This window comes from Penicillium griseofulvum (genome assembly GCF_001561935.1).
Source record: "Penicillium griseofulvum strain PG3 chromosome Unknown contig_79, whole genome shotgun sequence".
NCBI classification, from domain to species: domain Eukaryota; kingdom Fungi; phylum Ascomycota; class Eurotiomycetes; order Eurotiales; family Aspergillaceae; genus Penicillium; species Penicillium griseofulvum.
Window position 1 is genome coordinate 1,399,046 of NW_024467420.1, and position 27,061 is coordinate 1,426,106.

General features: G+C 47.3%; 8 protein-coding genes across 8 annotated transcripts; 3 read left to right on the plus strand and 5 right to left on the minus strand.

Moving 5' to 3' along the window:
- Positions 1 to 1,163: 1,163 nt before the first annotated feature.
- PGRI_004620 (putative MFS sugar transporter) lies at positions 1,164 to 2,867 on the minus strand (the record flags this gene model as incomplete). The annotated part of the gene is made up of 4 exons (XM_040788175.1): positions 1,164 to 1,822; positions 1,878 to 2,345; positions 2,423 to 2,605; positions 2,657 to 2,867. The coding sequence occupies 4 exons, from the start codon at positions 2,865 to 2,867 to the stop codon at positions 1,164 to 1,166; spliced, it is 1,521 nt and encodes a 506-aa protein (XP_040651947.1).
- An 849-nt stretch (positions 2,868 to 3,716) lies between these two features.
- PGRI_004630 (Hydantoinase B/oxoprolinase) lies at positions 3,717 to 7,787 on the minus strand (the record flags this gene model as incomplete). Its single annotated transcript, XM_040788176.1, has 1 exon — positions 3,717 to 7,787. One exon carries the CDS (start codon positions 7,785 to 7,787, stop codon positions 3,717 to 3,719), a length of 4,071 nt encoding a protein of 1,356 aa, XP_040651948.1.
- A 2,592-nt stretch (positions 7,788 to 10,379) lies between these two features.
- Positions 10,380 to 11,020, plus strand: PGRI_004640 (lysozyme; the record flags this gene model as incomplete). The annotated part of the gene is made up of 2 exons (XM_040788177.1): positions 10,380 to 10,631; positions 10,727 to 11,020. 2 exons carry the CDS (start codon positions 10,380 to 10,382, stop codon positions 11,018 to 11,020), a joined length of 546 nt encoding a protein of 181 aa, XP_040651949.1.
- A 2,362-nt stretch (positions 11,021 to 13,382) lies between these two features.
- PGRI_004650 (uncharacterized protein) lies at positions 13,383 to 14,190 on the plus strand (the record flags this gene model as incomplete). The annotated part of the gene is made up of 2 exons (XM_040788178.1): positions 13,383 to 13,411; positions 13,773 to 14,190. 2 exons carry the CDS (start codon positions 13,383 to 13,385, stop codon positions 14,188 to 14,190), a joined length of 447 nt encoding a protein of 148 aa, XP_040651950.1.
- Positions 14,191 to 16,215: 2,025 nt separating this feature from the next.
- PGRI_004660 (uncharacterized protein) lies at positions 16,216 to 17,175 on the plus strand (the record flags this gene model as incomplete). Its single annotated transcript, XM_040788179.1, has 1 exon — positions 16,216 to 17,175. The coding sequence occupies one exon, from the start codon at positions 16,216 to 16,218 to the stop codon at positions 17,173 to 17,175; it is 960 nt and encodes a 319-aa protein (XP_040651951.1).
- Positions 17,176 to 18,427: 1,252 nt separating this feature from the next.
- PGRI_004670 (Glycosyl transferase, family 54) lies at positions 18,428 to 19,210 on the minus strand (the record flags this gene model as incomplete). The annotated part of the gene is made up of 1 exon (XM_040788180.1): positions 18,428 to 19,210. The coding sequence occupies one exon, from the start codon at positions 19,208 to 19,210 to the stop codon at positions 18,428 to 18,430; it is 783 nt and encodes a 260-aa protein (XP_040651952.1).
- Positions 19,211 to 20,872: 1,662 nt separating this feature from the next.
- PGRI_004680 (uncharacterized protein) lies at positions 20,873 to 21,379 on the minus strand (the record flags this gene model as incomplete). The annotated part of the gene is made up of 3 exons (XM_040788181.1): positions 20,873 to 21,178; positions 21,237 to 21,287; positions 21,341 to 21,379. The coding sequence occupies 3 exons, from the start codon at positions 21,377 to 21,379 to the stop codon at positions 20,873 to 20,875; spliced, it is 396 nt and encodes a 131-aa protein (XP_040651953.1).
- Positions 21,380 to 24,123: 2,744 nt separating this feature from the next.
- On the minus strand, positions 24,124 to 26,670 carry PGRI_004690 (threonine/serine exporter family protein; the record flags this gene model as incomplete). The annotated part of the gene is made up of 1 exon (XM_040788182.1): positions 24,124 to 26,670. One exon carries the CDS (start codon positions 26,668 to 26,670, stop codon positions 24,124 to 24,126), a length of 2,547 nt encoding a protein of 848 aa, XP_040651954.1.
- Positions 26,671 to 27,061: the final 391 nt, after the last annotated feature.

Sequence of the window (27,061 nt, forward strand, 5' to 3'; positions counted from 1 at the left end):
AATTGAATAACCTTGTATGATGTGACGAAATGCATCTTTAAATACGCGTCTGTCGTGGATGCCCACAAGCCCTGTAATTTAAAGAACAGGCTGGCCGATAGGTTGTTCATAGGCTAGCAGTGAGCTAAGTCAAGGCCCACCAGTGCGAAGTGAAGATCTTAGAAATCCATCATCATCACAGTGAAAAGCAACACTGTAAATAAAGATTGAAGAGGAAGATGGGGCAAAGCCCGTTGCGTGGGAGCTTGCCTGAGAAAAGATTTCAGAGCTAGCGATGGATGTGATATCAAACCCTGTTCAATGTTGTCTGCTATGCTGTTTTACAGCGGTATAAATACCCTGTAACTTGATAGTTTCTGCAATACAGATCCAATCCTCTTCATCATCGCTCTCCCTCAACACATGCTAAACGCTGATGATGAGATTGATGGTTTGACTAGGTGATGACAGGATAAAGCGGAATGAAAGGGCGAAGAAGTCGAAGAATTGGAGGAGGTGCAAATTGTCAGTTGGTGGTGAAGAAAGATTTTATATATGTGCGGAGGGGCAGCAAGTGAGAGAAATATGACTATTCTCTGGCAATCTCCCCTCTGTGATGCGCCTCAAATTCGGCAGTCTCCTAATCACCACGAATCCTCAGGCGATGATAAAAATGACTTCATCCTATTGCATATGAGCCGTTAAACGATTGAAACCCTATTCAATCTAAACAATGAAGCAATTACCCTTACATTTAACTATCCCTCTTTTGATCTCGATGAGCAAATTCTCCTAATCAAGATACCCCGTCTCGCATATTCGTCAGCAATCAGTCCCGTAGGCGACGCAATCACGGCCGCTCTCTTATCAATCGGGCTATTTGGCCACCTACAGAAGAAACATTGGCGCGACCATCCAAGGGGAAAGGAGAGGAAAGAGACATGACCATGGCTAGGGCCCTAGAATGCCACCGCCTGGTTATTCAACGCGGCCCTCGGTTGTTTTGGATGTTGCGCCGTTTGAGTTAGATTCAAAATTCACTTCTGATGCTAGATTCTGACTGAACCCCCCATATAAAACCCAAGGTTCTTGCCTAAAACTCTTAATGAAAAAGAAAAGAAAAAAAAGTGTAGTTGTAGTCTATCGCAGTCTTGGAATCATTTGTATACAATTTGGAAGAACATTTAAACGCGCTCCACCCCGACACTGCTAGCAATTTTGTCGTCTTCCTGCTGCTCAATCTGAATATTTCCATAAGCCTTGATTTCCGCCGCCATCTTCCTCGCCTGCTTAACTGGGTCCCCGCCCCGTGTGAAGATCAAATCGATATCCTCAAGCCGCAGGTTGCTAGTCTCGGGGTAATAGAAGTAGATAACAGGAACGAAAAGGAAATTTGTGATCATAAAGATCAAGTACGCTTTCCATTGAAGGCGGTTGATAATCACAGGCGTGATCATGACAACGGTGAAGTTCCAAAGCCAGTTGGAGCTAACACCGATCGCTGTTCCCTTAGTTCGGGCTTCTAGCGGCAGGATCTCAGGTACGTATACCCATGGTACCGAGTTGATTGACATGCCATGAATGAGCATGTACAGGAAAAAGAACGCGACAGATGCTTCGGCGTATGACTTTCCGTTTGGCTGCTTGACTTGGGAAAGCAATGCCGCTACCATCATCATGCATATTCCTAGACCTAAAGAGCCGATCATCATTGTCTTCCGGCGACCCATGCTGTCCAGTTTGAATGCTGGTAGGAGGGAACCGAGCATGAACATGATTTGGATGCAGCCACCTAGGATCAGGGAGAGTTGGCTAGTTAGTCCGACATTGGTTCTCAGCACAGCTAAGATTGGTTGGTTAGCGCGGATATTTCTTTAGCAAAAGACTTGATTACATACTCGGTACGAAGTATACAACCAAATTGATTCCGCCAACCTGGTTCATGAGCTGAATGCCCCAAGCGAGAAGTACTCGCTGTCCAGTCTTCACTTCGTCGTTCCGGAAGATCTTCCAGAAAGACTGCTTGCTAACAGAATCTTCCAATTCAATGGCGGACACGATTCCTTTATGCTCATTGACGATGAACTCGTCTTCTGGTGCACGATCATACACAGCACAGAGGACTTCCATGGCTTCTTGTTCCTGTCCGTGGTTCATGAGCCACCGAGGAGACTCGGGTAGGCCGAAGACTAGCACAATGACGAAGATGGCGAAAACTATCTGCATGGCAATAGGCAGTCGCCAGGCGATAGGTCCGCTAACAAACGACATGCCAAAGTCGAACCAGTATGCCACGACTATTCCGACGGCGGTGAAGAGAACTTCAGAGGAAATAAGACGACCTCTGGTTTTACCCTCGCACATCTCTGCCAGAAAGAAAGAAAAGTGATAAGTACGTATTGCTTGGGTATAAGACGACTCCACGGAATTAGATCTGGCTTACCGGCCTGGTACATGGGGACGGTGCTCGTCTTCAAGCCGGTGCCCGCACCAGTCACAATTCTTCCAACAATCAAGTGTGGCACATTGAAAGCTGTGGTCTGCAGGATTGCACCGACAATCACTACACCCATTGCAAGCCAAATAGTTCTTCGGCGACCGAGTGTTTCGCCGATGCAAAAATTAACTAGCCATGTCAGTCAACTTCCATCCTAATCAGATACTTCATATAACTCACTCAAACACCCGAGAAGACACCCCAGATTATAGCAACTGACAATGATACCCTCTTCCGAGTCATTGGGGTAGCCGAACTGTTTCCTCCAGTCTTCATTGCCGATAATGCCACTAAACACACCTTGGTCATAGCCAAACAAAACGAAAGCCACAAGACAGCAAGCCGTGACAGCGACCTGAAGGGATCGACCCCTTCCATACCAAGTACGCATGATGGGTGTAGAAAGTCGGAATCACAATCCGGGGTATAAAGTAGTCGATGCAAGGGGCTATGGAAAAAACCAACCACTTAGCCGGGGTCTTCGCGCCATGTTTATAGTCTGCAGAACATGCTCCACTACGTGCAGAGCCTGGCACCTTCTGTCATAAAGTTAACCCGCATCGTAGGCGACGAATAAAGCAGTCTCAACCAATCAAGCCAGGTTCCTGTGGACCCGGGAATTGGGATCTGGGGTATCTGGAGTTAGCCATTTACGCGGAGTTTGGGCAGGATGCATTTGTGTGGAGGACAAGGGTTGGCGCCACAGTCGGGGATCCGGAACCGGACAAGCCAACCGCACTCTTGCCGGTCGATGCCCGAGTTAACTTCAGTGACTCGGCAAGAGCCGACCGTTTGGTGGTTTAAGTTGCCTATTTGGGATTTACGGAATATTACTACTCCGAGATCATCCGGTATACTAACCTGATTAGGAACAAAGTCCAAATTAGGTATCTGCAACCACTGGCTCCACTATCCTGAGGTCTCTCGCTTTCAAGTTTACATAAGTATAGACTTCACCCGTGGACCTGGGCATGACAGTCGTCTTCTAGTATGATATAGTGGCTTAAGTTGATAATTTAATATCTGCCTAATATGGAGCTATCCTCAACAACAATAAGGCCACATTCTCAGAATAACTATATTCGATCTAAACTAATCATGTAGTCTAGTAAATAGTCTTGCTATAATGAATGTTAAAGTTGTGCTTGCAGGCAATTCATGTTCCAGAAGAGTGCATTCAGAATTTCAAAAAGGGGACGAGGAGGAATGGTATTGTTGCAGACGAGCATCCTGTTAGGGGCTAGTTAAGCTCCCAACCTTTGCGTAATCGCATCCCATCGAACCAATCCTGCACATATTCCAAACCCGCATGAGGACCATAAATTTCGGTTTCCCACTGAGGTAACGGGGCATCAAGTCCGGTCTCGCGCAAACACGCTTCGCGTAATTGCTCGAGGCTTCCTCCACGGTCATAGATGGACGATTCACTAAGGTGGCTACGTGCCATCCGCATCTGGGCCCGCAATGCCTCTGTCTCAACTTCATCCACAGTGAAATCGTCCTTGACAACGGTACCATACGCAAAACGAGCTCCCTCAATTGTGACCAGCTTCCGATGTACTTCCAATGCCACCTTTCTTGCCGGACGTGTCAAAGGATCACCCAATCCACCTCCACCCCAAGTCACCCACTCAAGAAGATCACCCGGATCGACACGAATATGATCACATTTTGAAGGCAAAATCTCTGTTGGAGGACTGTCCTCAGACTTAGAGTACCGGTAGAGCATTTTTCGCGATCGTTGTCCCGGCTTTCCACCCTTCAACCCCCATGGCTTGGTGAACCACCGGTCATCGTGGAGACTGAACTCCCCACGAGCCAGGAATCGGTATAGCGTGCGCTGAGCATTACCGCCCCGGTAGTATCCGGCACCACCACTATCAGCAACGCTCTCATTGGCTTCAATGCGCAACGGGTAGTTGAGCTCTATTATCTCTGTGGGAATGGATTTGATAGCAGGGAAGAGACAGTGGCAATCAGGTCCATCGCCGGCTTGTCGTGCAGGAACACCTCCAAATCCAATCTGGTAGAGCTGATACCACTCCCCATCCGGCTTAAAACCAGAGTAAAAGAAATGGGGTGAGTCACTGAATCCAGCTGCAGCCTGGTAGGAGTCTTGCTTTTGGCCAATCAGAGCTTGTACGATGTCCAAGGTGCGTCCAAGGAAGTGAGTGCGGCATGAGATTGGCGCAGGGCGAACAGGCTTGAGAACAGATCCTTGGGGGATGTGCACATCAATCAAGTCATGGAAACCGTCATTGATAACAGTACCCGGGGCAGCGGCTGCAATGAGGTAGTAGCCAATGAACATCTTGAACATTGTCTCCGAGAGATAGAAGTTGATACTATGCTCGCTCTGTGGGGAAGTGCCACTCCAGTCAAACTGAAGCCCGTTGCCCTCTACCCTTTTCATAGAGCAGGTGAGTGCCCAAGGTCCAACACCGTGGCCATCATCATCGACGAAGTCTGTGAATTTGCTTTCCAGATCATCAAATTGGCGCTCGATAATCTTTGCAAACCCAGTTCGGTTCCGGTACAGCAGCTCCGAGCAGGCAGCCAGGTATACTTCAGTGCCGAAACGGGTGGTCAGCTCTCGAACTCTGGTAGCAGCCATAGAACAGGATGCTACAATAGCAGTCAGGTCAGAGCGATACCATGCCGGTTGCCGAGAGTTTCGACAAAGAAGATCAACCAGATCCGTGTTCATCACACCACGGGTGTACAGCTTTATGCATGGAATCTGCACACCGTCATCGAAGACAGACGTCGCGTTGATTGACATACTTCCGGGAACGATACCTCCCACATCAGTCAAATGCCCAAATTGCGATGCGAAGCCAATGATCTGACTGTTGTGAAAGATGGGCAAGAAGGCGATAATGTCATTGAGGTGGCTGATGGCACCCTGCACTTGGTAGGTGTCGTTAGTGATAAACACATCCCCCTCTTCGATTGTACCGTCCCAAATATCGAGGAACTGTGTGATGAAACTCCCAAACTGACCAACCAGCATTTTGCCCTCACGGTCGGTTATTACGTTGAATTCATCCTGCTGCTCTCGAATAGCAGGGGACATGCTGCATCGTAGCATCATCTTGTCCATCTCGCCACGAATGGAGGCCAGAGTCGCGGATATCAGTGTAGGAATCAACGGGGTGCTCTTGACAAGCTCTTTGGCTGACTCGCAAGTGTGTGTGGTAGCAACGGTGGGCTTCTTTTCCACAGGGTTGATCAAGATATTTCCGATGTGATCGATTTCACCATAGTACCCAGGCAAGATGAGTGTGTTGCTGTCCATTTCAGAGATGATACACGGACCCGTTACTTGAATACCCTGCTTGCTAATCTTCTGGCGATCCCACAGGGTTGCCAAATTCTCCTCGCCTTGGACGATAATATTCTGCTCGCCAATCTTTGCATCTGGAGGGGGAATTGTGGCTTTGCCAACTTGAGGAATGTCAATACCAGGCGAGGCGTCTTCTAACACAACTCCCAGTCTCATCAATTCAAGTTCAAAGTCGGGTAAGCAGTAAGTGAACATCTGCTGATGCTGTTGATCGAACTTTTGTCGCAACACGTCATGCCATTTCTCAGTATTCAGGGCCAAGTCATCTTTAGTCAGAACAATCGTTATCATCAAAGCTTGACCTTTGTACCGAAGATCTGCTTGGTATTCAGTTTTCCATGACAAGGGCCACAGATCACCCGCCGTTCTCGATAAAGTATCCTGACACTCTTGCGCTAGCCTTTGGTACTGTTCCCGTGCCTCGACAACAGTGGTCCCGGAGACAATACGAATGAAGGTGGCAGATTGTTCGTGTCTAAGTTTAGTAGTCACATCACCCTGTGCACATAAGACTCCAGGCGAAGGCGGGATGATCACAGGCCAGGCCCCAAGAAGTTGACCGACGGCATTTGCATGCAGAGGGCCGGCACCACCGAAAGCGACCAGAGCAAATTCACGAGGGTCATAACCCTGCTCCACAGATACAAGACGCAAGGCACCATACATTGTCTCATTGATGATTGTGATTATATCCTCCGCTGTTTGGATGACCGGAAGCTTCATCCGGTTCGCAATATCCTCGACGGCATTTATAGCAGCCTGGACATCCAACGCGAACTCACCACCTAGCAAGGTTTTGGGTAAATATCCCAGGACCAGATTCGCATCCGTGACAGTGGCTTGCTTTCCACCTTTTCCATAGCATGCAGGTCCGGGTGCTGCGCCAGCGCTCTCGGGGCCTACCCGCAAGGTCTCCGTGAGCTCCATATAAGTTGTGATTGACCCTCCACCAGCCCCTACGGTCTTGATATCAACTGCGGGCGCTCGAACAGATAGACTCCCTACAACAGTCTCCCGTCGGAGCTGAGGCTGGCCATCGTAAATTAGTGCGCAGTCGGTAGAAGTTCCTCCCATGTCCAAGGTAATCAGATTCTTGTACGGAGTGCTCCGAGCCACAACATCTGCCACTCCCTTGACGCCTCCTGCAGGTCCCGACATGAGGATGTTGACCGGCAACTCAGAAGCGAGAGTCAGACTGGTCAAACCACCATCGCTTTTAAGAACCCGAATGGTTTCACTTTCTGTTGCAAGCGCCTCAGACAGATTATGCAGGTATTTCTCAACAACCGGCTTTACCAAGGTATTCGTGCAGGTTGTGACCGTCCGCTCATACTCTCCAACTTCACGCAGGACATCTGCAGAACAAATGATAGCGATATCAGCCCCCAGTTCCTCGCGGACTATTCTTGCAATGACTCGTTCGTGATCCTCGTTGCTATGCGAGTTCAGTAGCGAGATAGCGACTGCTTCTGGTTTCTGTCGCGCCAGATCTTTCAAACCCCGTCGTAGATCCTCGATATCAACTGGCGTTACTGTTTCGCCCTGCACGGACATGCGTTCTTTGCATTGAACAACTCGCTCAAGTGGTACTATAGGGTCGGGTGGTGTCCAGTGCAGCCATGCACCCAATCCACCTGGGATCTGGGAGCGACGCAAAGCCAATATATCCTTATGGCCAGCCGTCACAATTAACGCGGTGCGGGCGCCCTTCCCTTCAAGGACTGCATTTGTTGCGGTTGTCGTGCCATGGTGAATGAATTGGAAAGTCCCCGACCAGCCGAATTTTTCTTTGACCAATTCACGGGCTTTGGCGATACCCTGTTGGATCCCAATGCTTTGATCTGGTATGGTTGTTGGGACCTTTACTCGCACTGTTTGTTCATGGGAGGTGAACACGTAAACGTCTGTAAATGTCCCGCCAACATCAACTCCGAGTTGGTAACCTTTCTCTGAGGCTTCTTGCATGGTGAGGTTTTGATGTGTTTGGAGAATCGATTCGGGGGCGATGAGGGATCAGGGGGATGACCCTGATAAGGGAGTTCGGCATCAGTAAAACTCTTACACATGATTGCCTAAGATTTGCACTTGAAATTCACCAATGCTATCGCATCTTGGGTGGGCTTACCAGCTCGCTGTCATAAAAGAGGGGATGAAGTGTCGTTCTTTACCTTATTCGATTCAGTGGGGCGCATATTGCCAATAAGGTTGTTCATGCATAGTGGGTGTATATGCAACTAGTATGCAACTAGTATGCAACTAGACAGAAACTGCAAGCCAGGGGTAGTTTTTTGACATTGGACTTGTGTAGATTGAGTCTTCTATATGAACATGTGTCCATGGCAGTCAAATACAAACTCTGCTAGGTATATATACACTCAAAACAAGCAGAGATTATAGTCCGGGGAATGGTTCAACTCCTAGCGACTTCGAACTAATCTAATTCGCCCAGGTTTGTTCCTAGACTTTAGGAGAATCTACTCCGTATTGTATCTTGTGATAAAAGTACTCAAGTGGTTATGAAATCCCAATATAATCGAACCACTTCATCTTCATAGACATTAAACCTTGTTTACGTTCAACTACATAGTAGCGACATCAGTAGGGGGAAAGATATTTACTTTCAGTAGCATCGACAAGCTGTCAAAGGAAGTTCTCAGCCAATGACATACTCTCCGAATACTCGCCGGCCAACCTCACACACTAGTGCAATATGTAATGTTATCAACCATTCTTAATTTCTTATCCTTCCATCTCATTATATAGTATGCACGAACAGCATAACAGTGATGGGTGGTTTCCAAGCATTTCCAAGCCTTTTCAGAGCCGAACAACCGTTGAATGTAATGGAAAGCATTCACAGACTACGATCCTAGATCGACATCCGATGGACCCCTTGGGACCGGAATGTGCGACCAGAACACCAATTGAGAGGAGAGTAGATTTTATGACACTTCCCAGCCACTAAGTATGTATGACGCAGAAGTTCCCCTTCGAATTTCAATCGCGTTTCACGTCCGACGTCATAGTCGTTCCAGTTATTCTTCCCCGCCAACCCATCACGGTACTGCAACCATGGAATGAGAATGGTTATAAAGATTAATAAGATGGGTAAGATTAATCAATGAGATCTATGGAAATCCAGTGAGATTTTTCTATATTTACTATCGAAATTAATAAAGATGCACTTACTCTTGAATATATATATCTGTACTATGATAATCTGTCACCCCTTGAACGCCCCCCCCGGTACTAGGCTAGATCAGTGGCGGGCCGAGATCTTCCGAGGTGAGCTTTAAACTAGAACATGCATAAAAAGAATGTATTAATCAGCAGGTTTATGAGTGCCAATACTAGATTTATGCATAGAAATGGGCTTTATTGGGCTCCGAAGGTAGGGTCTATAGCCCACTGCTGGTTGGGCTATGGGCCTGAGCTCCGGGCCCAACCCAGCCCATTGCAGAGGTCTAGTCACAAACTACCCTCATATCATACCATTTGAAAATTCATTCCTCCGTCCACCGCTATACTTGAAAAAGATATTGAGATCTCACGACAAGCCCTTCAAGAGATTGTAGAGAGAACCTGGGATATTCAGGGCTTCTAAGGCTCTTCCCTTCGGAAGCCTGACTGGAATGGCGACAATTCTGGCTGGCAGTGGTAAAATAACTTGTTGCTTCTGTGATATTATTTGCTCGTTCCCTGTACTCGCTTCTACTGCTCCATGGATGGAAACTGTACTCTAAAAAAAAAGAAGCGATCAAGCAGAACTAACACGATAGAATCAAAATTCCACAGTTCCAACATTTGCCAAGTTCAGTCATAATTTATCAGACAGAGTTGTATCCATAGATGTATACAACTGGTGACGTTCTGGGATCTGTCGTTCAATTTGCGGAAGGCATAAATGCCAATCCCTAGAAATATGGACCACTTTCAAATATTCAACCATGATTCTACTCCTTTATTCAAATTGCGTATGACAGAATCTACTCCAAATGATCTATCCTCCAAACCTATACATGAGTCAACCGAAGACATATTGCGGGATAGGTCTAGGCCTTATGAAAACCAATTCTCCGCATAAATTTAATTAGGCCACGCCAAGTGTTATCAATCTCCCAATTAACCAAAATAAAACATTGGCAGTCGGTACTCCGAAGGGAATTCATTGAAGAAAAAATGTAATTGGCTGTGGGGGTGATAAGTATAAAACACGCTAGCGTGACCCCAACTAATCAAAGCAGCCATGGGATACGAACTGCCGAGGCCATCGTCCTTCAAGCCAATAAAAGTTCACACAGGAGTTAAAAATTAAAGTCAGCCATCACGGGAGGCAGTCGGGTGGCTTTAGATGTTTCAAAGTCTGCAAAACACGGGAAACTAAGGGGGTCACTGTAACTCTGCGATGTATACCCACAATCTACATGAAGTATTCCAGTTCCAAGGTTGGTGGCATTTTGCGAAGTCCCTAGGTGGACAGAAAATTATAAATCTTCAACATGCGCACTTCATAACCTCCTCAATTCAATCTCATAATCCCATAAACCAATCGCCACCATGTCCTTCAAGCTCCTGATCGCCGCCCTCCCAGCCCTGGCATTTGCCTGCACCGGCCCTGGAATCAACGACAACGGCCTCCAACTTATCAAGAGCTTCGAGTCCTTCCAGCCTAACGTCTACGATGACGGCTTTGGCAACCCCACCCTTGGCTACGGCCATCTCTGCGGTGACGCCACTTGCTCAGAAGTTTCATACTCGCAGCCATTGACCGAGGAGACTGCTAGTCAATTGCTTGCCGATGACCTGGTGGTAAGTCTCTACAAGCATCTCCCTCTTAGAAACATTAAATCCCATTATCTACGTGGGCGCTATGTATGGAATAAATGATCTAACACGAATAACAGAGCTATCAAGATGGCGTGACCAACGCCCTTGCCACCGCCGTCACTCTGAACGACAACCAGTACGCCGCGCTGGTATCGTGGACTTTCAACGTCGGCAATGGAAACATGGCATCTTCCAGCTTGATCAAGCGCATGAATGCTGGTGACGATGTGGGTACTGTGGCGTCTGAGGAGCTGCCCAAGTGGAACAAGGCCAATGGTGAGGTTGTTGCTGGGCTGACCCGCCGCCGGGCCGAGGAGGTGGCGCTGTTTGGCGAGGCTTCTTCCACTGGTGCTTTGCCTGTCGGCTGTTAAGTTAGGGATTTGTATACTATCTTTGATGGAGATATAAACAATGATGGCAGTCTTAAATTAATTCTTGATTACTAAATGAGCAAGCTACCTTGTAATTTCCCATGTTGTGACTAACTTTTAGATATATTAATTTTCTTCTCTCTTTTCGTTGCTGTCATGCTTCTTCCACGGTTACTTACTCTGTTAAGGCTATTTGGACCTAATATGCAGGCAGAGCAAAATGTTTTACGAGACAATGTTTGTAGCCGTGTATTGCCACTGTTGAATCACAGCTGATATTTACTCCACAATCTTTGTATCCGCAGCAAGGAGCAAACTATCCAATCCAAGCATTCTATAAGCGCCCCGTTCATCGTCATGGATGGGTTCAGGCTCAGGCATATTGTTAAGACGGCTTGTAAATCCATGAGAACGCAAAAGTCCAACAATCACTGGGTGAAACGATCAGGAAAAGCTGCTACCTGACCCGCCACCGGGCCAAGGAGGTGGCACTGTTTGGCGAAGCTTCTTCCACAGGTGCTTTGCCGTTAGTTGTTGAGGGTAGACCTCTGCAAAGCCCATAAAGCCCATCCCCCGGCCTAACCCAACCCACTAATTGGTTGGGATTTAGGCCCCCATTTAGGCCCATCAGGCACCAAACAATACAAAATATATGAAGTTGAACCTCTTTTTATTTATTTTTTTATTACGCTCTGTTTAGCACCGTTTCTCACTATTATACCTAAGGCAATATTTTATTAATTTAATAGTTTAGAATCAGTTACTGGTTATCTTTTCATATCACGTTTAAAAACGCGAAAAACGCGTTGGTCTAGATAGTTTAAACATTGAAGGTTACAGATGTTTATAAGAAAGTAGCGGTACTCCCGTATAAATCTAAAATATATATCTGATATCGAAATATCAATATCAAAAATTTCCCCAATATTTCGACTTCCGGTGATTAGATTTCGCTTAAAATTAAAATGTATACTTATACAGCTACTACTATTTAGTACTTTAACCTTCAACTCTATACGATCAGTGGAAGGTTGTAATACAGCAATTACAGAAGCCAATTACTTAGATACCGATGGGCTTCAAAATGGGCCGTGGCCCACTGCTGGTGGGGCTATAGGCTTTGCAGAGCTCTAGTTGACGGACTTGCATACTATCTTTTTGGTATAGGCTATGATAGCCTCAATTTTGTTGTAAATGTTGATTCATAAATCCGCCGCTAATAACTCCACAATCTTTGTATCCACAGCAAACCATCCAATCCACAGTACTAGGTAAGCGCCCCATTGCCACGGATGGGCTTAGGCTTAGGCATGTTGTCAAGACGAATTGTAAATTCATGAAAAGCAGAAGTCCAACAACCATTGCAAATTAATGATCTGAATCGTCTCCTCACTCCCCCCAGCTAGTGTAGACAGAGTGTTAAAAAACATGCCTAGAATTGCATAATTTTTCATATCGAATCCAATCAACCTTGAGCTGATATTTGCTCTTTGCTCATGAACTACTGAAGCCAATGTAGCTTTCTTCAGCCTAATGTTACCATTAGCCCGGTCAACGCCAACAGCCCAGCCGGGCTAGCTCAATCGGTAGAGCGTAAGACTCTTAATCTTAAGGCTGCGGGTTCGACCCCCGCGTTCGGCTATTCCTAAAACCAAACCTGAGATTTTTTTTTTTTTATTTTTGCCTAGGTGGTAGGGACTAGGCCTTCGTATGGGGACTATGAGTGGTACTGACTCTTCAATAATTATTGGGTTGTCTATGTATATGAGCAGTCACAAATATCCTGGACCTGGTGTCCAAAGAATTGAAAAAAACGGGGTCAGGCAAAGAGCTTCAACAAGTTACTAACGACTCTTTGATCTGGGGCCAGTACCTCGAAGCTCATTCATCACATAAAAGATTCGAGTGCTCTCAAACCGCATTATATCCCTTCGTAGAGACATTGGTGATGTCGCTAATGATGAACTGTTTCTATGTGTTGGATTCCTGCCGAAGATTCCTTCCTATCCAGAAAGTGCATTTCCTATGGGAGAAATTTGATTTGGAAGCTAGCCTCCTGCAAGTCATAGTGTACATAGAAGTCCCAGGAGCATACTTTCCAAGAAACCTATAAGCCATGGTTTTTGAAACCAACTTCCACCGGAAAGTAACCATCTAACTCACGAATCCAGGTGAGTGTTGGGAGTGATCTGTCTACAAAGTATCTACAACACATCTATATCCATGTATCAATATGGAGAGAGATAGCCGCAGGGGTATCCGACAAAAAGTGTAATTAGATGCAAAGAAATGATGTACTGCCAGTCACCGGTGGAAAGGTCCCGCCCATGTTACCCAGCTCTACGAGTTCAAGACATCTCTCATGTCCTTGAATGAGAGTGCCGAAGCCAGGTATGGTCGACCTTGGTAATGATTTGGGTATAGTCGCATAAAAGATGTGGTGTGAAAGAGGCAAAGACGCAAAGATGTCAAGATGCAAAGATTTAGAGATATGTGAGAGATGTAATTGGAGAGATGAGTTGGGAAAGATAAAAAGTACGAGAAGGAGCAGAGGTCGGGTGGAGGAGATGAGATGAAGAGTTGAAACGCGAAATGCCAGGACTGAATTTGCTTCACTGAATCTTGACTTTAGCTCTTCACTCTACTCCAGCTTCTGAGTTATCAACTTCAGAGGTCATCCTTCTTTTCGGATACTTCTATGACAACATTTGCTCTTTAGTTATGGAGATTCTAGCTATTGAAGATCTTGTAGCCCCAACAACTCCCCCTCGGGTATCATCGAGACTATGGTAGTCTCCCCGCCCGAAGTTGACAAAAATTGCCGTGAGAACGTTGACGGGCGTCAAGAGGCCAAACATCATTACAACCAACATGAACTTGAGGTTGCAGATCTCCCAATTGATGAGCTTCAAAAACCCAAGAATCATCGCGAGACGGACAAGATTAAGGCCCAAAAACTTCTAGATGATGGACAACAAGACCCCAGACAGCACGACAATCCGGACGGCCCCAAAGTACCTAAGCTTTCGCTGGATAACGAGACACCGCAGCGTTCCTACAATTACCAGATCACAAAAGCTTTGAAAGCACTTGCCGATAAAGTATCTGTCTTGTGGAATACGGGACTCAAGTCCAGTTCAGATGCGGCTACGAGGAGGTCCCAGTGGTGAGTGAATTGGAATCTTCTACTATGATCAAGGGACGACTCTATTAATAGAATTCTGATAGGTAGTCGAATGGGCAGTGCCTGACGAGCAGTTGTCGCTAGCTTCGCAAATCCTGATCGAGAACCACTTTCCCCGCCTCTTCACTGGAGCACAATCTTGGTTTGGGTACTGGGAAACCGGATGCCTGCGACATGACTTAGATGGTGCAGGCTGGATGTGTGCGCATCTTCTCCCGCTGTCGTTGGTTGGTTTTACACTTGAGGATACATCTGAGGTCCCCTCGATGTTCGCCTCCGAAATCAGAATTCTCACTCCAAAGCCCCCTCGATACATGCTCTCCTTAATTCACCACCTTCGAAAGCTCCGAATAGGTGACGCTAGCCGATTGCGAGTTGAAAAGGACCTCTTAACTTTCATATCTTCTTACATTCTTCATGGTCCGCCTGGAAATATCAATCTCGAGCTTCTTCATCGCCTCGTCGAGCAGCAGAGCAATGAATAATTATTGGCGAAATTGGATGAAGGTGTCAAGTTCATAAAGAAATGGGACTGGGGCAACGTGGAGGAAATGGACCTGGTTCTTGCTGAACGTGTTGTTCGAGATTGCCAGTACGTCGGAAAGTTGACGGATGTCACCCGGGATCCCGCAAGCCCTTGCACGACCCCAGAGCCCATCTCACCCGTTGAGTAATTTGTGAGCGATCGTTTTCGGCGACTCTTTCGACCCTTCAATTTTCCACGCGATGGAACTACAATGCGGCTTGGTTTCATCCTATCTAAACTCATTCAATTTCATTTCATACGGCATTATTCATCCTTTTCATTCCATCTTTGACCTAACTAAACAAGATTGATACATAGGTCTAATATCAAAATCAACAAAACTCGCGCGTATTCATTTCATCGTCTCCACGTATATATTCGATATGCTCAATCTAAACACATCCTTCTATGTTTTGTAGATTAGGTCGAGCAGATGGGGCTTTATACCCGAGATATCAACGGTGTAGAGATATCATAGAACTAGATATATTCAAAGGGCAATGTTGTTCTCCGTCGAATAATGCTAGAATGTCTTTGACCTGCCTCTACTACCGCAAGGTCAGTCAGCGGCATTATAAGCGGGTGATCTTGCGCTTTGATGACCGTAACAGAATCCTGCTCCTACGCATGCCCTAATTGTAGAAGTGTTGATTCATCCCATCGGGCAATGACAGGAAATATTCCAAACTTGTAAGGTTGTAAGACGGCATTCTCCATGTCGGCAATACGAGACCAGGCCATGATGTTCTCTACCCACGGGACTTCGAACCTCTCGCTACGTAGCTATACTAGTTACTTCCCACGGGTGTGCCTCCGCAAAGAGTCCATTCAAGCAGCATATGGAGAACCAGTAGTTACCTAGGATCGCTGGAGCCATAGTAGTGTGCGGAGACGAGGAGAGTGTCCCATTAGTTTGAGTGAAGGATTTGGCGGACTTCAGATCCCTTCGCTAATGGGCGTTGCAAAAGCTGTTCAGGTTCCTCATCGGTTAAATCAGTAGTTCCGGTCTCTACAGACCTTACCTGGTTGTAAGTACATGGCCAGCTTCAGTACCATCGTGTGGTTTGGGGCAACGGGATGGCCATGAGAGGTTCGTCCGATGGAAGCTGGCAATGAAGGCAACCATCGGGGGCTTGGCTCCTTGGGAGTAGTCATGGGAACATTAGCTTTTAATGGAGGTAGTAATTGTGGATTATGTGACGATGGCGATAAATTTTCTGATTTTTGGGGTATCAACCCTGCTGGTTGCGATGCTGTTTGGTAATGTCTCTCGCCATACATGACAAGAGGTACCGAGCAAGACACTTGGCATAGGAGTTCGATAAGAAATGACAATTTTCCGAAACAGGCTACCTACGTAGGTATTTACCGTGCTCATGTAACATAGACGTCATCCTGCTGTCTCAGTATAGACAAAAGTAGTAAAAGTTCCTCCTTCAATTTTTGTTTTTCCTTTCTAAGCACTGCTCTTTCCCTGAAATTCGAATGTCTGATACAATGGCCGCTCCTTCTTCATCTCCTCCATCCTCGCCGGGCAACACTCCCCTAGGACGGGTCATAATAGATCCCTACCCCACAACAAGCCTGGAGTTTCGTTATAAAAATCTTCAGCAATGTATTGACGATATTTCATCAGCGATGACCAGTTTCACGGATGGTTCTCGAGCTGATGGATCGTGGATGATTTTTTCCGGCGTTGATGAACGTGCATTTGAAGATATCTCCAACTCCGAGAACGCGATTTTATCAATCTGTTCAAAGTTTTTCAACCCGACTGGAAACCTACTCATTTTCAAAATGGAGTCCCTATGGCACAGTACAACAACCATGGCTGTTACTAGATGGATTGACCGAACGGCGCATGCAATGAATGTGGAATCCGAAATGCTCATTACTGGAACGGGAATTCACAAGCTCTCGGTGCTGGATGAGGATGGCCGGCCTTCGGTGTCTGAGGGAAGCGTCAGCACGATCCAAAAAAAAGCCGACCAAACAATATATCCATTCACCTGTCCTACCTCTCGGCCAATGAAATGGCCATCGTTCGTGCTTGAAGTGACATACACCGAACAGAGAGCCAGAGTCCAGGAAGATATGCGGTTGTGGCTAAGAGCTACAGAAGGGCAGGTCGAATTCGCGATGACTGCTAGCGTGCAACCGACTAGCAAACGAATCACACTCGAGCAGTGGGAGCTGAAACCTCAGCCCACCAGAGACCACCCCAAGCGACTTATCGCACACCCAGTTCAGAAAATGTGGATCCAAAAACCACGACAGACTGGCCAGAAGCCTATTGTCGGCGGGAGGTTCGAAATTCCGTTCCGGAGCATCTTCCTTCGAGAACCACAAGGTAGCGAGGCTGATTTCCTCATGACTAATGAGGAAATTGAAAGGATTGCTCGGGATGTATGGAGGGTAGACACGATCATCGACGCCAATAGATAGCAGTAGAATGATGCCGGTGTTTGAAAAAAATGTAGCATGACTAGGCCGTATAAGTGGCTGATTATTATTCGTGCCAATGATGTGTTGCTAGTAGCACAAATCTATTTCTTGGCCGTCATTTCTGAACTTTTGCCTTCCCTGTTGAAAACCCAAAAGTATGAATTAAGATCGACTGAATCAAATTATCATAGGAATGTTCAAAATATTAATATATACACAGAACAAAAAGAATAGTTTCCCTGGGAATCGAACCCAGAACCTTTCCGGAACATCTGCTAGTCGCATTTGTTAACGGAAAATCATAACCGCTAGACCAGGAAACTGTTTGATGGAAAAAGAGGGAGATTTGAGCATAATGAACGGACTGGAGTACAATGAATATTCAGGTCAACAATTTCCAACAACAAAGGAAGCGATAAGAAAAGGCAAGGGATTAAAAATAGACAAAGAAAAAAAAAAAGTTCGCTCGGTCGCAACATCGCCCCGCCACGATAACAGAGGTTGATAACCCCAACAAGAAGAGTGAAGAACAACAGAAGAAGAGGCCCCCGAAGGACATCTCCAACCTCACACCGATGGCAAAGTGACTGAAGAGAAGTAAGACAGAGAGCTTGAGGGGAGAGGTTGATGGAGAAGTCAGAGTAGTTAGGAGGTATACTACCGGACGCGGTTGCTCCAGGGAGAATGACCATCGGATCTTCAGTTTGAGTATCCACTGGCGATCAAAAGTCTGATTTCATTTTATGAAATATCGGGTATTATACCAGAAGGACTCCCATATACCAATATAGGGGTACTCTTCAAATCTAAAATTCCAAAGAGTTTTTGCCGAATCATCAAACCCATATCCATTGGAACTGGTAGCCCCAATATGCTGCAGTAAGGATGGGACCACCGCCCAGCGTGTCCATCCCTCTTGATCTGCAATCTTCTCTACCATCATATCCACCAGCCAATTGGTCACCAGGTCTGTCCGCTCGAGAAAGTCGGGTATGATAGAGCGAGGAAACACAAGACCCTGCGAACAGCAACCGTATCTGTTCATCTCATGGATGCCGGGATAAATGGGCCACATTGTCTGTCTCCCTGCCATAAAGTGGAGTGCGATAGCGGCGGGGATAAAAACACAGGACGTGGTCACAATCGCACTTGCTGGAAACGTCTTCAGCTGGTGCTTGAATACTCGTTTGGTAGCCACCATCATCCCCGTAAGCAATGTCCAAATCGCGAACGACCAAGCCAAGTATCTGGGTCACTCCTCCGAATTCCAACCAAGGAGGTCTTCGACGTAGAACAGACGCAGGTATATCCACCTCCCATTCGCGGTCCGTTGTTCGACGCCATCGAGAGCCTGTAAGACGGATGGGAGCCAGCCCTTCACTGCTAACGTATCGTCCTCGATTATCGCCACATACTGCGCGCCCGTACTGTAACAGTCCTGCAACAGACGTGTATAGTCATAAATCGTCTTATTTCGATACCAGCCATCCTCCTCCCCATTTTTTATACGCTCAAGGTCGGGATCGTTTTGTCTGTATGTCAGTACGCGGCCTGGCAGTGTCTCGATCCATCTTTCCGAATATATTGGATGTTGCGATGGCTCTGCGTTGCCGATGAGAATGTTCAGGAATATGCTCGCTCTCTCTGCCTCGGTTAGGCCGGCTAGGAGGGAGGCCACTGTCAGACCCACATATTGCTCTCCTCTCCGACGGACAGTTGCTATTCCAACACAGATTGTAGGGACTCCGTTCTGTAGTCTTGTTGGTTGATCGATGGTACCAGCAACACGCAAAAATTCCTCCGCCTCTGTAATTCTCCTCGATGAATATCGCCGCTCGAAGGCCCGAAGGGGGTTGAAAAAATAGGAGGTGGGATCTCGATAGCTAGCGAAATGATAGTAGGCGAGGGGGAGAGAAGGTAAAGAAGGGAGAAGGTGTAAAATAAGATGCCGGTCTTCGACCGAGAAATTCTGCCAAAGGGACGAGGGTGCAGGAAAGTAGCCATGGCCACTTCCACTTGTTCGAGCGAAAGGCATATGGGGAGAGATAATTAGTTGGGTCGGCGCGCAATAACAAGAACGTGTGTCGGGTGGTTACAGGGTTCAAAAAGAGAGGTGTATCAAGCTCAGAGCGAACAAAGAGTGCCAAGTATTAGGAATGACGTGTATCTGTAGCCTATCGGGGGCGAAGGTTATGTAGGTTATAAAGGGGAAGATCTAAGATGGAGATCCGGGGATCATGTGGGCCAGGAACATTAGGGTGGACCAATGAGAGGGGGATGATGGGGCGAGGTGACCCGCAGTTCGTAGATCTAGAGATGTACAGTAGAGACCTCGTGAACATTCAATCTTCCCAGTCTTCAATCGATTCCATATCATAGTGGTCGAGGTTACGAAAGGACTCCTGTTCAAAGCTATACAAAAATTTAGCCGATATCGTGAGCATAATTAAGTACGACCCTTTTTATCATGAAAAGACATGTTTGCTTCGAGTTGTTTGTTTGTATTTTTAACGTCGTGGAAAGAGATTAGGTGGGGCTGGAGGGCGCTACATATTTTCCTGAATGTCTGAAATATCCCATGGGGTATATCGAAGGACTACTATGAAATTACGTACAAACCCCTAGGCGGGGTGCCTAGGTGACGTTCTACCATTATACAACCTTGCCGGCAGAAAATTAAAAAAAGATAGAGATAGCATGTCCTGGTTTCGATCCAGGGTCCTATTGAGAGTCAGTTTGATGTCCTTGTAACTGATTTGGGGGTGAAACATACCTCCGGGTTATGAGCCCGGCGCTCTTCCACTGTGCTAACATGCTGGGTTGTTGAAATACTAGGTAATAACACTATTATATCACGCAGTGTTGTACACATCCCGAGATACTAACCTATTAATTTAGATATCTTCTTTATACTAGGGCCAGTAAAATTGCATAAAAGCTTAGAAGCAATTTAGGTTGAAGTCGTCCAAGTCCTTACTTGGTCTTTATCTTGTTGACTCTATGTGCCTCTACTAGCTCCCTAAAATGTAAACTGGCCCTTTAGGTTAGAAAGTGTATTTTTCACACAAATCTAGGAGGGCAAGGATAGCTGGCTTTGTATCCGGTTCTTCGGGTTAGGGAATATTCTTCAATACGAAAAGGATTCTTTTCCACTTTTTGATAACGCACCATTACTACAACCAACCGAACCTAATCTAAATTGTTGTCCTTTTAGATATCGAATCAGCTAAGCTATAATACTGGTTAGGGGGATTCTTTCGGAGACGCTGAGGACATGGCAGCTGTTCTCATAGAATGCCGTAGTCCAAGTACTGAGTCATATCCATGTGTTCTTGTGATGTACTATTTAGACTGTTTCCAAGGTTGAATGTTAGTTAGGTAAGACTTAAGGTAGTGGGATCAACAACCATGTTTCATTGATCACAAGGAAAACAAATGTCAGGTCATCAAACGTCATACCGTAGGCTGGAATTTCCCTTGCCAGCTTCTGTGTCAACATGTAGATTTTCTGACACATGATGGTATGACGTCTCGTTCACATCAAATTAGACATGATAATCCTTTTGCTGGTTTACAATAAACCACCAATCTCTTCATATGCCCTCATCCACCCGCGGGTTCTCGCCAGCAAGAACCCGCCAATCTCCGAATTGTTTCATCCCCCCCTCCCCATCCCCCTCCCCCTACCCCTTTCCCTTCACCACCACCCCCACACCCACCCCCTCACACGCACCCACAATGTAGGTGGTGTAGATGGTGTAGGTGGGTCCTCCTCCACCTGGACAACCTCCCGCAAGGGAGAACGCAGACGCCGGAATTGAGCTTGGCGGCGGCGGGCGCGTTGGCGCGACATCCGCGGGACGCTGCCAAACTTGTGCTTGGCAATTTGTTGCCTGCACACGGCGAGCTGCTCGTTGACCTCCCGTTGCATTTGCTGCAAGCTGCGGTAGGTTACCAGCAGCTTGCGGAGGTCGCCCAGGGCAGGCTTCTGCTTCTTCCTCGCCTGAGAGAGATATGTTAGTATCTTGGAGAATATAGTTAAAGGAGGAGTATGGGCTTACCCGCGAGGAATCGGCATCCGCCGCACGCTTTCTCTTCCTCATGCCTGAAGACTGTTATGTGTTAGAACTTGTGCACGTCTGTGGGAATTGGGGTGGAGACTTACCAATGAGGGGCTCTCATACTCACTGTCGCTGGCATCCATGTTTGGTATGGATGCGAAGTGAGATGTGAATGTGAAAGAAAGGAAGTACGAGTAAGGTGGAAATTATCTGTGAATTTATACTGATACTGCAGGCACCACTATTAGGTCTGTGGTTGAATAGCTATTGTGTCCATTATGTAGGTAATGAATATAGGATGCCGCTAAGTGAATAAGAATGACTTTCCTAATTAGCGAGGAGAATACCGAAAATTAATAGAGGAAGACAATGAGAGAACATGTCTGAAAAGACAATCCCTTAACAACATTGAATCCTATTGAATCGGATTGTTTGCCTAAAGTGAACAATGTATTCAACTTTGAACTGAGACTGAAGACAAATTAAAAGCGACGAATAGTGATTTTGATAAAAAAGTAAGAGATAAGTAATCGAGAAGTAAGCAACTCACTAAACGTAAATGAATAGAATATGAATAGTCATATCGAGAGTACTTTCGCATATATATCTACCGGTCTATGCTCTACAACAACCCATTCAATACAATATCTCCGCCTTTTCAATTGTATCATACTGCTTGCACTCAAAAGCAAGGCAGAAATGGACTCAATTATGGTGCCTATTGAATGCTCCAATGAACCCCCATGGTGAGGATCGACGGGGAGGGAGTGGAAAGGAGTCATGGGATTCCCCAACAGGTGATCTAATCCAGGTCACGATATCGACGGTCTTCCCACGCCAGTTGTCTAACTGGTGGACGAACCCACTCCCAGCCACGTGTTGAGGAACCTGACCGAGACCTATCCGCCTTCCGCGATACATCGGGACGCTACTCCGGATACCTCCTGCGTGAGTTGAGCCTTGCGCGAGCATACTAGCATGATCAGACCGTGGAACTCATCCATCCCATGAGACGGTGACCACCACTTTGAATGGATGATTTTCCACTCAGAGGACCATCAAACCCCCGACATGCCACTCCACAAGGATATTGCCCTCGACGATAGCAAAAACCTCCACCTCCTGCCGAGATCAGACTGTCAGATTCGAATCTCTTACTTACTGTCATACCGAAAACAAACCATTAGGCAGTGGAACGCTAAGCCTGCAGACTTCAACACCGAGTGGTAGTAAATGTGCTACCAAGGCGAGCTTTCCTCAACCACCTCCTTCCTTGGTGCGTGTATTACAAGAAGACACGGACTCTAACAATAAGCATAGAATATCAACATCACAACTGAGAGACGCGGGAGATGCGTTGAGCGAGATCCCGGAGATCACTTGGTCGTCTAGTGAGGAGTGCTATAAATACTCGTACTGGAACGTTCGCGCCAGCATCTCAGTGTCCACCCTGTTACAACCTGCCCCTGGACTGGCGAGCTACAACCTAGGCCAAAACACCACTATATCTGAGCATTATCCTTGGATATTCTAGGCTCCGATATATATATAATGCATGACATGACACACCCTAGGGGGTGAACCGTGGAGCGTTCCAAATCCCCGAACTGCAGGAACTCACACCATATATCTAGACCTGTTGATCTTTGTGAGGAGTAAAGTCTTTGTCATTTAACACGGACTATTTAATAACATATGATATAGTCGACATCATCCATCACTCCGTCCCCATCCTGACAAAACTAAAGGCGTGGGAGAGTGAGCTGGATAACCCATCATTGTCTGGGCTTTTGATTCACCTGGTCATGGAGACTGGAGATTATCATCTGCTGTGCGGAACACCACCTCACCACTATATGTGGTTGTTCAGCCGGTCAAAGCAAAACCTCGTATCCTCGGCGAACTATGCCCGGGTGAGGCTCATGCTCCAACACCCCTTTCGCTAGAGCTGGATCCGGATCTCGAAGGTGTCTCAATTCCCTTGTGGGTGGACGTGCTAGCGCGGTGTCGTCTTCATCATGCCCATGAAGACGATCGGTACGAACTCTTGCATATAACGCGGAGGAGTCTTTGAGGATATGGTGACTGGTGATCACCAACCGACAGCCAAGATCCTGGCAGGATTTAGCGCAGTAGGGAGCCTTTATAACTTCGTCACCTATCGATGGACAGTAGTAGAAAGATTTCCCGGGATTGGGAACTCGCGCCCACACGTGTAGCTACCATTGTCGACATCAGCTACGACGACCAACCAAGCCGCAAAAAGATGGTTACAGAAGAGCAACTCAAGAAACAGTTGTGGAGACTTAAACTGGCAAGACTCAACCATGGCTTCATGGATTGGGAACTTGCGTCCCCTTCCCCCCCAATTACTTCTTCTTTTTTCCCACCATTCTTTTTCCCATTCCCTCCAATTTCGCACAAGTCATTCTGACCGGCCTTCAATTTTTCTTAGTCGTCACCTCTACTTTCCCAAATAGACCATTTGACACTCGTTAGATTTTACTCTTCTCTTGCTATATCTACCAAACCATTATGGCGTCCACTTAGCAAAGGGCACTACCCCGATCGGGCCGGTCCATCCGCTCGAAGGGTTCCATGATCATTTCGATAACATACTGTGTGGACGGTCTGACACAAGCGGAGAAGAGCTCGTCATTTTGCAATATCAGAAGAAAGATTAATATACGATGAACCGTTAATGGTATTGTTTGAATAGATCATATAGATCGTGGTAGATGTCTAAAATGGTATCGCTAAAAACTCCGTCTAAAGGTATGAAATGAAAACCGAGACGCTAAATGACGCTGATAACCCGAAGTAGAAACAAAAGACAGAAGCATAACATATATCCCAGCAATATGTTCATGTAAATGCAAATAAATGACTAGAAGCTGAACAGACCAGTGCGCTTCTTGCCGTACGGATAGACAACCAAAGCCGCGATAAACAGTCCGACAGTGATACCAATCGCGACCTGGATCATGCCGAAACCAAGACTGGCGACTGAAGTTTCAGAACCAGCACTGTAGGCCGCAGTAGTCCCGTTATTATCGAGGTTCTGCCGGACTTCGTCGGCGTATCTGATACCAGCAATCAAAGAACCACTAGAAGCAAGGCCTGATGGAACTAGCACAAATATACCGGGAAGAATAGCTGTGGCGGCATGGCCGTGCCAGAGACGACTGTAGAGATTGCCTAGGACACCGATCGTGAATGCGCCGACGGTATTGGCGACTTCTGAATTGGGGCCGAGCTTGGTGGTGCTCCAGTAGTTGGCGACGTATCCGGATAAAGCGATGACTACCATGACGGGCATTTGTTTCCATTTTCCGTGGTTCACGAGGGCGAGGAAGATAGCGTAGATGGCAACGAAGGGGAATGTGCGTGCGTAAATCGATCCCCAGACGTCCATGCCTGAACATGTGGATGCGGATGTCGCGTTGCCATCCATCAATCCATAGATCGTGGTCCCCACTGTGATGCCGTAGCCCAGGAAGAGGGAGTAGATGATGGCATACACCATGCGGATTGAACCGGCGATTATTTGATGAGATTGTAGCTCTAGACTACTGCAAAGGACCATGAAACCGGGAAGAATGAGAGCAATCGAGGACTGCGCCATGGCGGAGAAGCAGAAAAGTGGTTCGGATTTGCCGTCGCGGGTAACCATGATACTACCGAATGCGCGGGCGAGGAAGGATGTCAGGACAGCAGCCGTGACCTCGAAGACGTTGGAGTAGAGGGTAGAGCGTGGGGCGATAACGTGCTGCATCAGCCCGACAATGCAGCCGAGACAGAAAATGATGGGCATATCGATCGGACGCGCCATGAAGGCGAAGGGACCGACGGTCGCACTAGCAAGACCGTACACCAGGACTAAGACCCATTTATTGACTCGAGGCTTGCGCTGCATAATCTCGTCCAGTTCTTGAGTCGCCTCTTCGACACCGATGAGATCGTGAACGACATTCTTATAAACGTTGTGTGTATCTGCAAGGCGACCAAGATCGACTCCTTGCACCATTCGCACGAGCTTGACTTCGGCTGTGCGTGTAGTTGGATCGTCAAAGGACATGATCATACAACCGGGTAGATATAGGAATTGACCGGACACTTCCAACACCCGGGCGGTCATTTGCATATACTCCTCGAGACGGTGGGTCGGCGCGCCGTATCGCATAAGCGCACGACACAGCTGCATGATGTACCGCTGGCGTGCGATGATCTCTGCGATATGGACGGTGACACGAATCTCATCCTCGAGACGGGTCTTGCGCTTCTTCTTTTTGTGTTTCTTGTGCACACCCGTGGCGACCTCTGCCGCAGCAGGGAGACTGGCGGTGCTGAGGTTCATGGAAGCATTGACGAGCGACGCGGTGGACCGATGGGCGGATTTCTTGTACCATTTAATCTTCTCCTTGCGCGGTGTCGCGGCACCAGAGACTGTCGCGGACGCAGGGAGAGAGAACGAACCCTTCTTGGGGGTGGAGATACCGGAAGATACCTGTGTGTCACTATCCGAGTCATCTGTGATGACACTTTCGGGACGCGAAGAGCTCCCGTTCTGAGATGCCTGGAGCTTTAGCAGCTGTGACAAAATGCCGCTGCCACCGTTAAGTCCACTGGATCGTCTCCGCTGGGTAAAGTCCTTGATCAAGTTCTCAGGGGTTGTCTGGCCGGACCGCTGGTATGCGCTTTGTGGTTTCCGCTTCCGAAGCTGGTCCTGAACCACGGTCATGCTGCGAACCAGGCGATGGGCTTCGGCGCTGGGGGGTGGCTCGTGGAAAGTCTCGCCACGCTCCAATGCCTGCTCCCGATCGGCATCATGGCGGGCGCGACGTGCCTGCAGTTCCTCAAGTGGGATGTCGAGATCGTCTGGGACGAATGAGGCGTTGAGGGGTTCGCCCTCATCCGTAGGGCGGCCGAGGCGTTCCGTTAAGCGGCTTGTTTTTTGTCGCAAAAGGTGACCGGTAGCCCTAAATCGATCGCGCGCGGAAGTGGTACGGTCCATATGACCCAAGACATCGTGTTTCTCTGACTCGCTAAAGTCGTCGCTGACCTCGTGGGGGGTGCGCACGTTGGCGAGGCCGGAGCCTCGGCGGGAGTGTGTGGGGGCCGGAGGGGTGATGGTTCCGGAGAGCGGGACTTCGCGGAGGTCTGGTTGTGGCAGTAATGGGCGTGACGCATGATGTGAGGCAGATTGACTTCGGCGTATGCTCATTGAGCGAAAGCGAACCCGATGAGATCGGTCGCGACGGTTTGCCGGTGGCTCGGGCCGAGTGTCGTAATGGTCGTATTGGTCGGCATCGACGGTGGCCTCACGCTCGAGGCTTTGGCGATCACTAGGGTTTGAAGAGGGTGGAAGAGGGTATTCTGTATAGTCTGCATATTCTTCATTTGGGCTGGGATGTGGATTGGTGATGCCCGACATGAAGGGAAATTGGGTGAGCTTAGCTCACGGGAGATTAGCCGATAGCTGCAGGCCTTTATGCAAGTCACACGGCAATAGAGAAAATGAAAATATGTTTGAAATGAACAGTTGAAGGAAAGAGAGGGAGGCAAAAATAAAAAGTATTAAGGCTAGGGAATAAATGGATAAAAAAAACTAAGGAATCACCAATTCCCTCATAACAGATTTAATGGAGGTCTAGATCATGAAATCATATCTTTATCCCTTTCATATTTAGTTAGACAAGACCATGGACAATTGACATCTCTCGTCCTATCATTTGTCCACCAGCGAATAAACTCATTCTAGAGTTTCTAGGGTTTTCTTGGATTCGTATGCGAATCATTCAGTGGGTCTCAAAAAGGTGGCGATC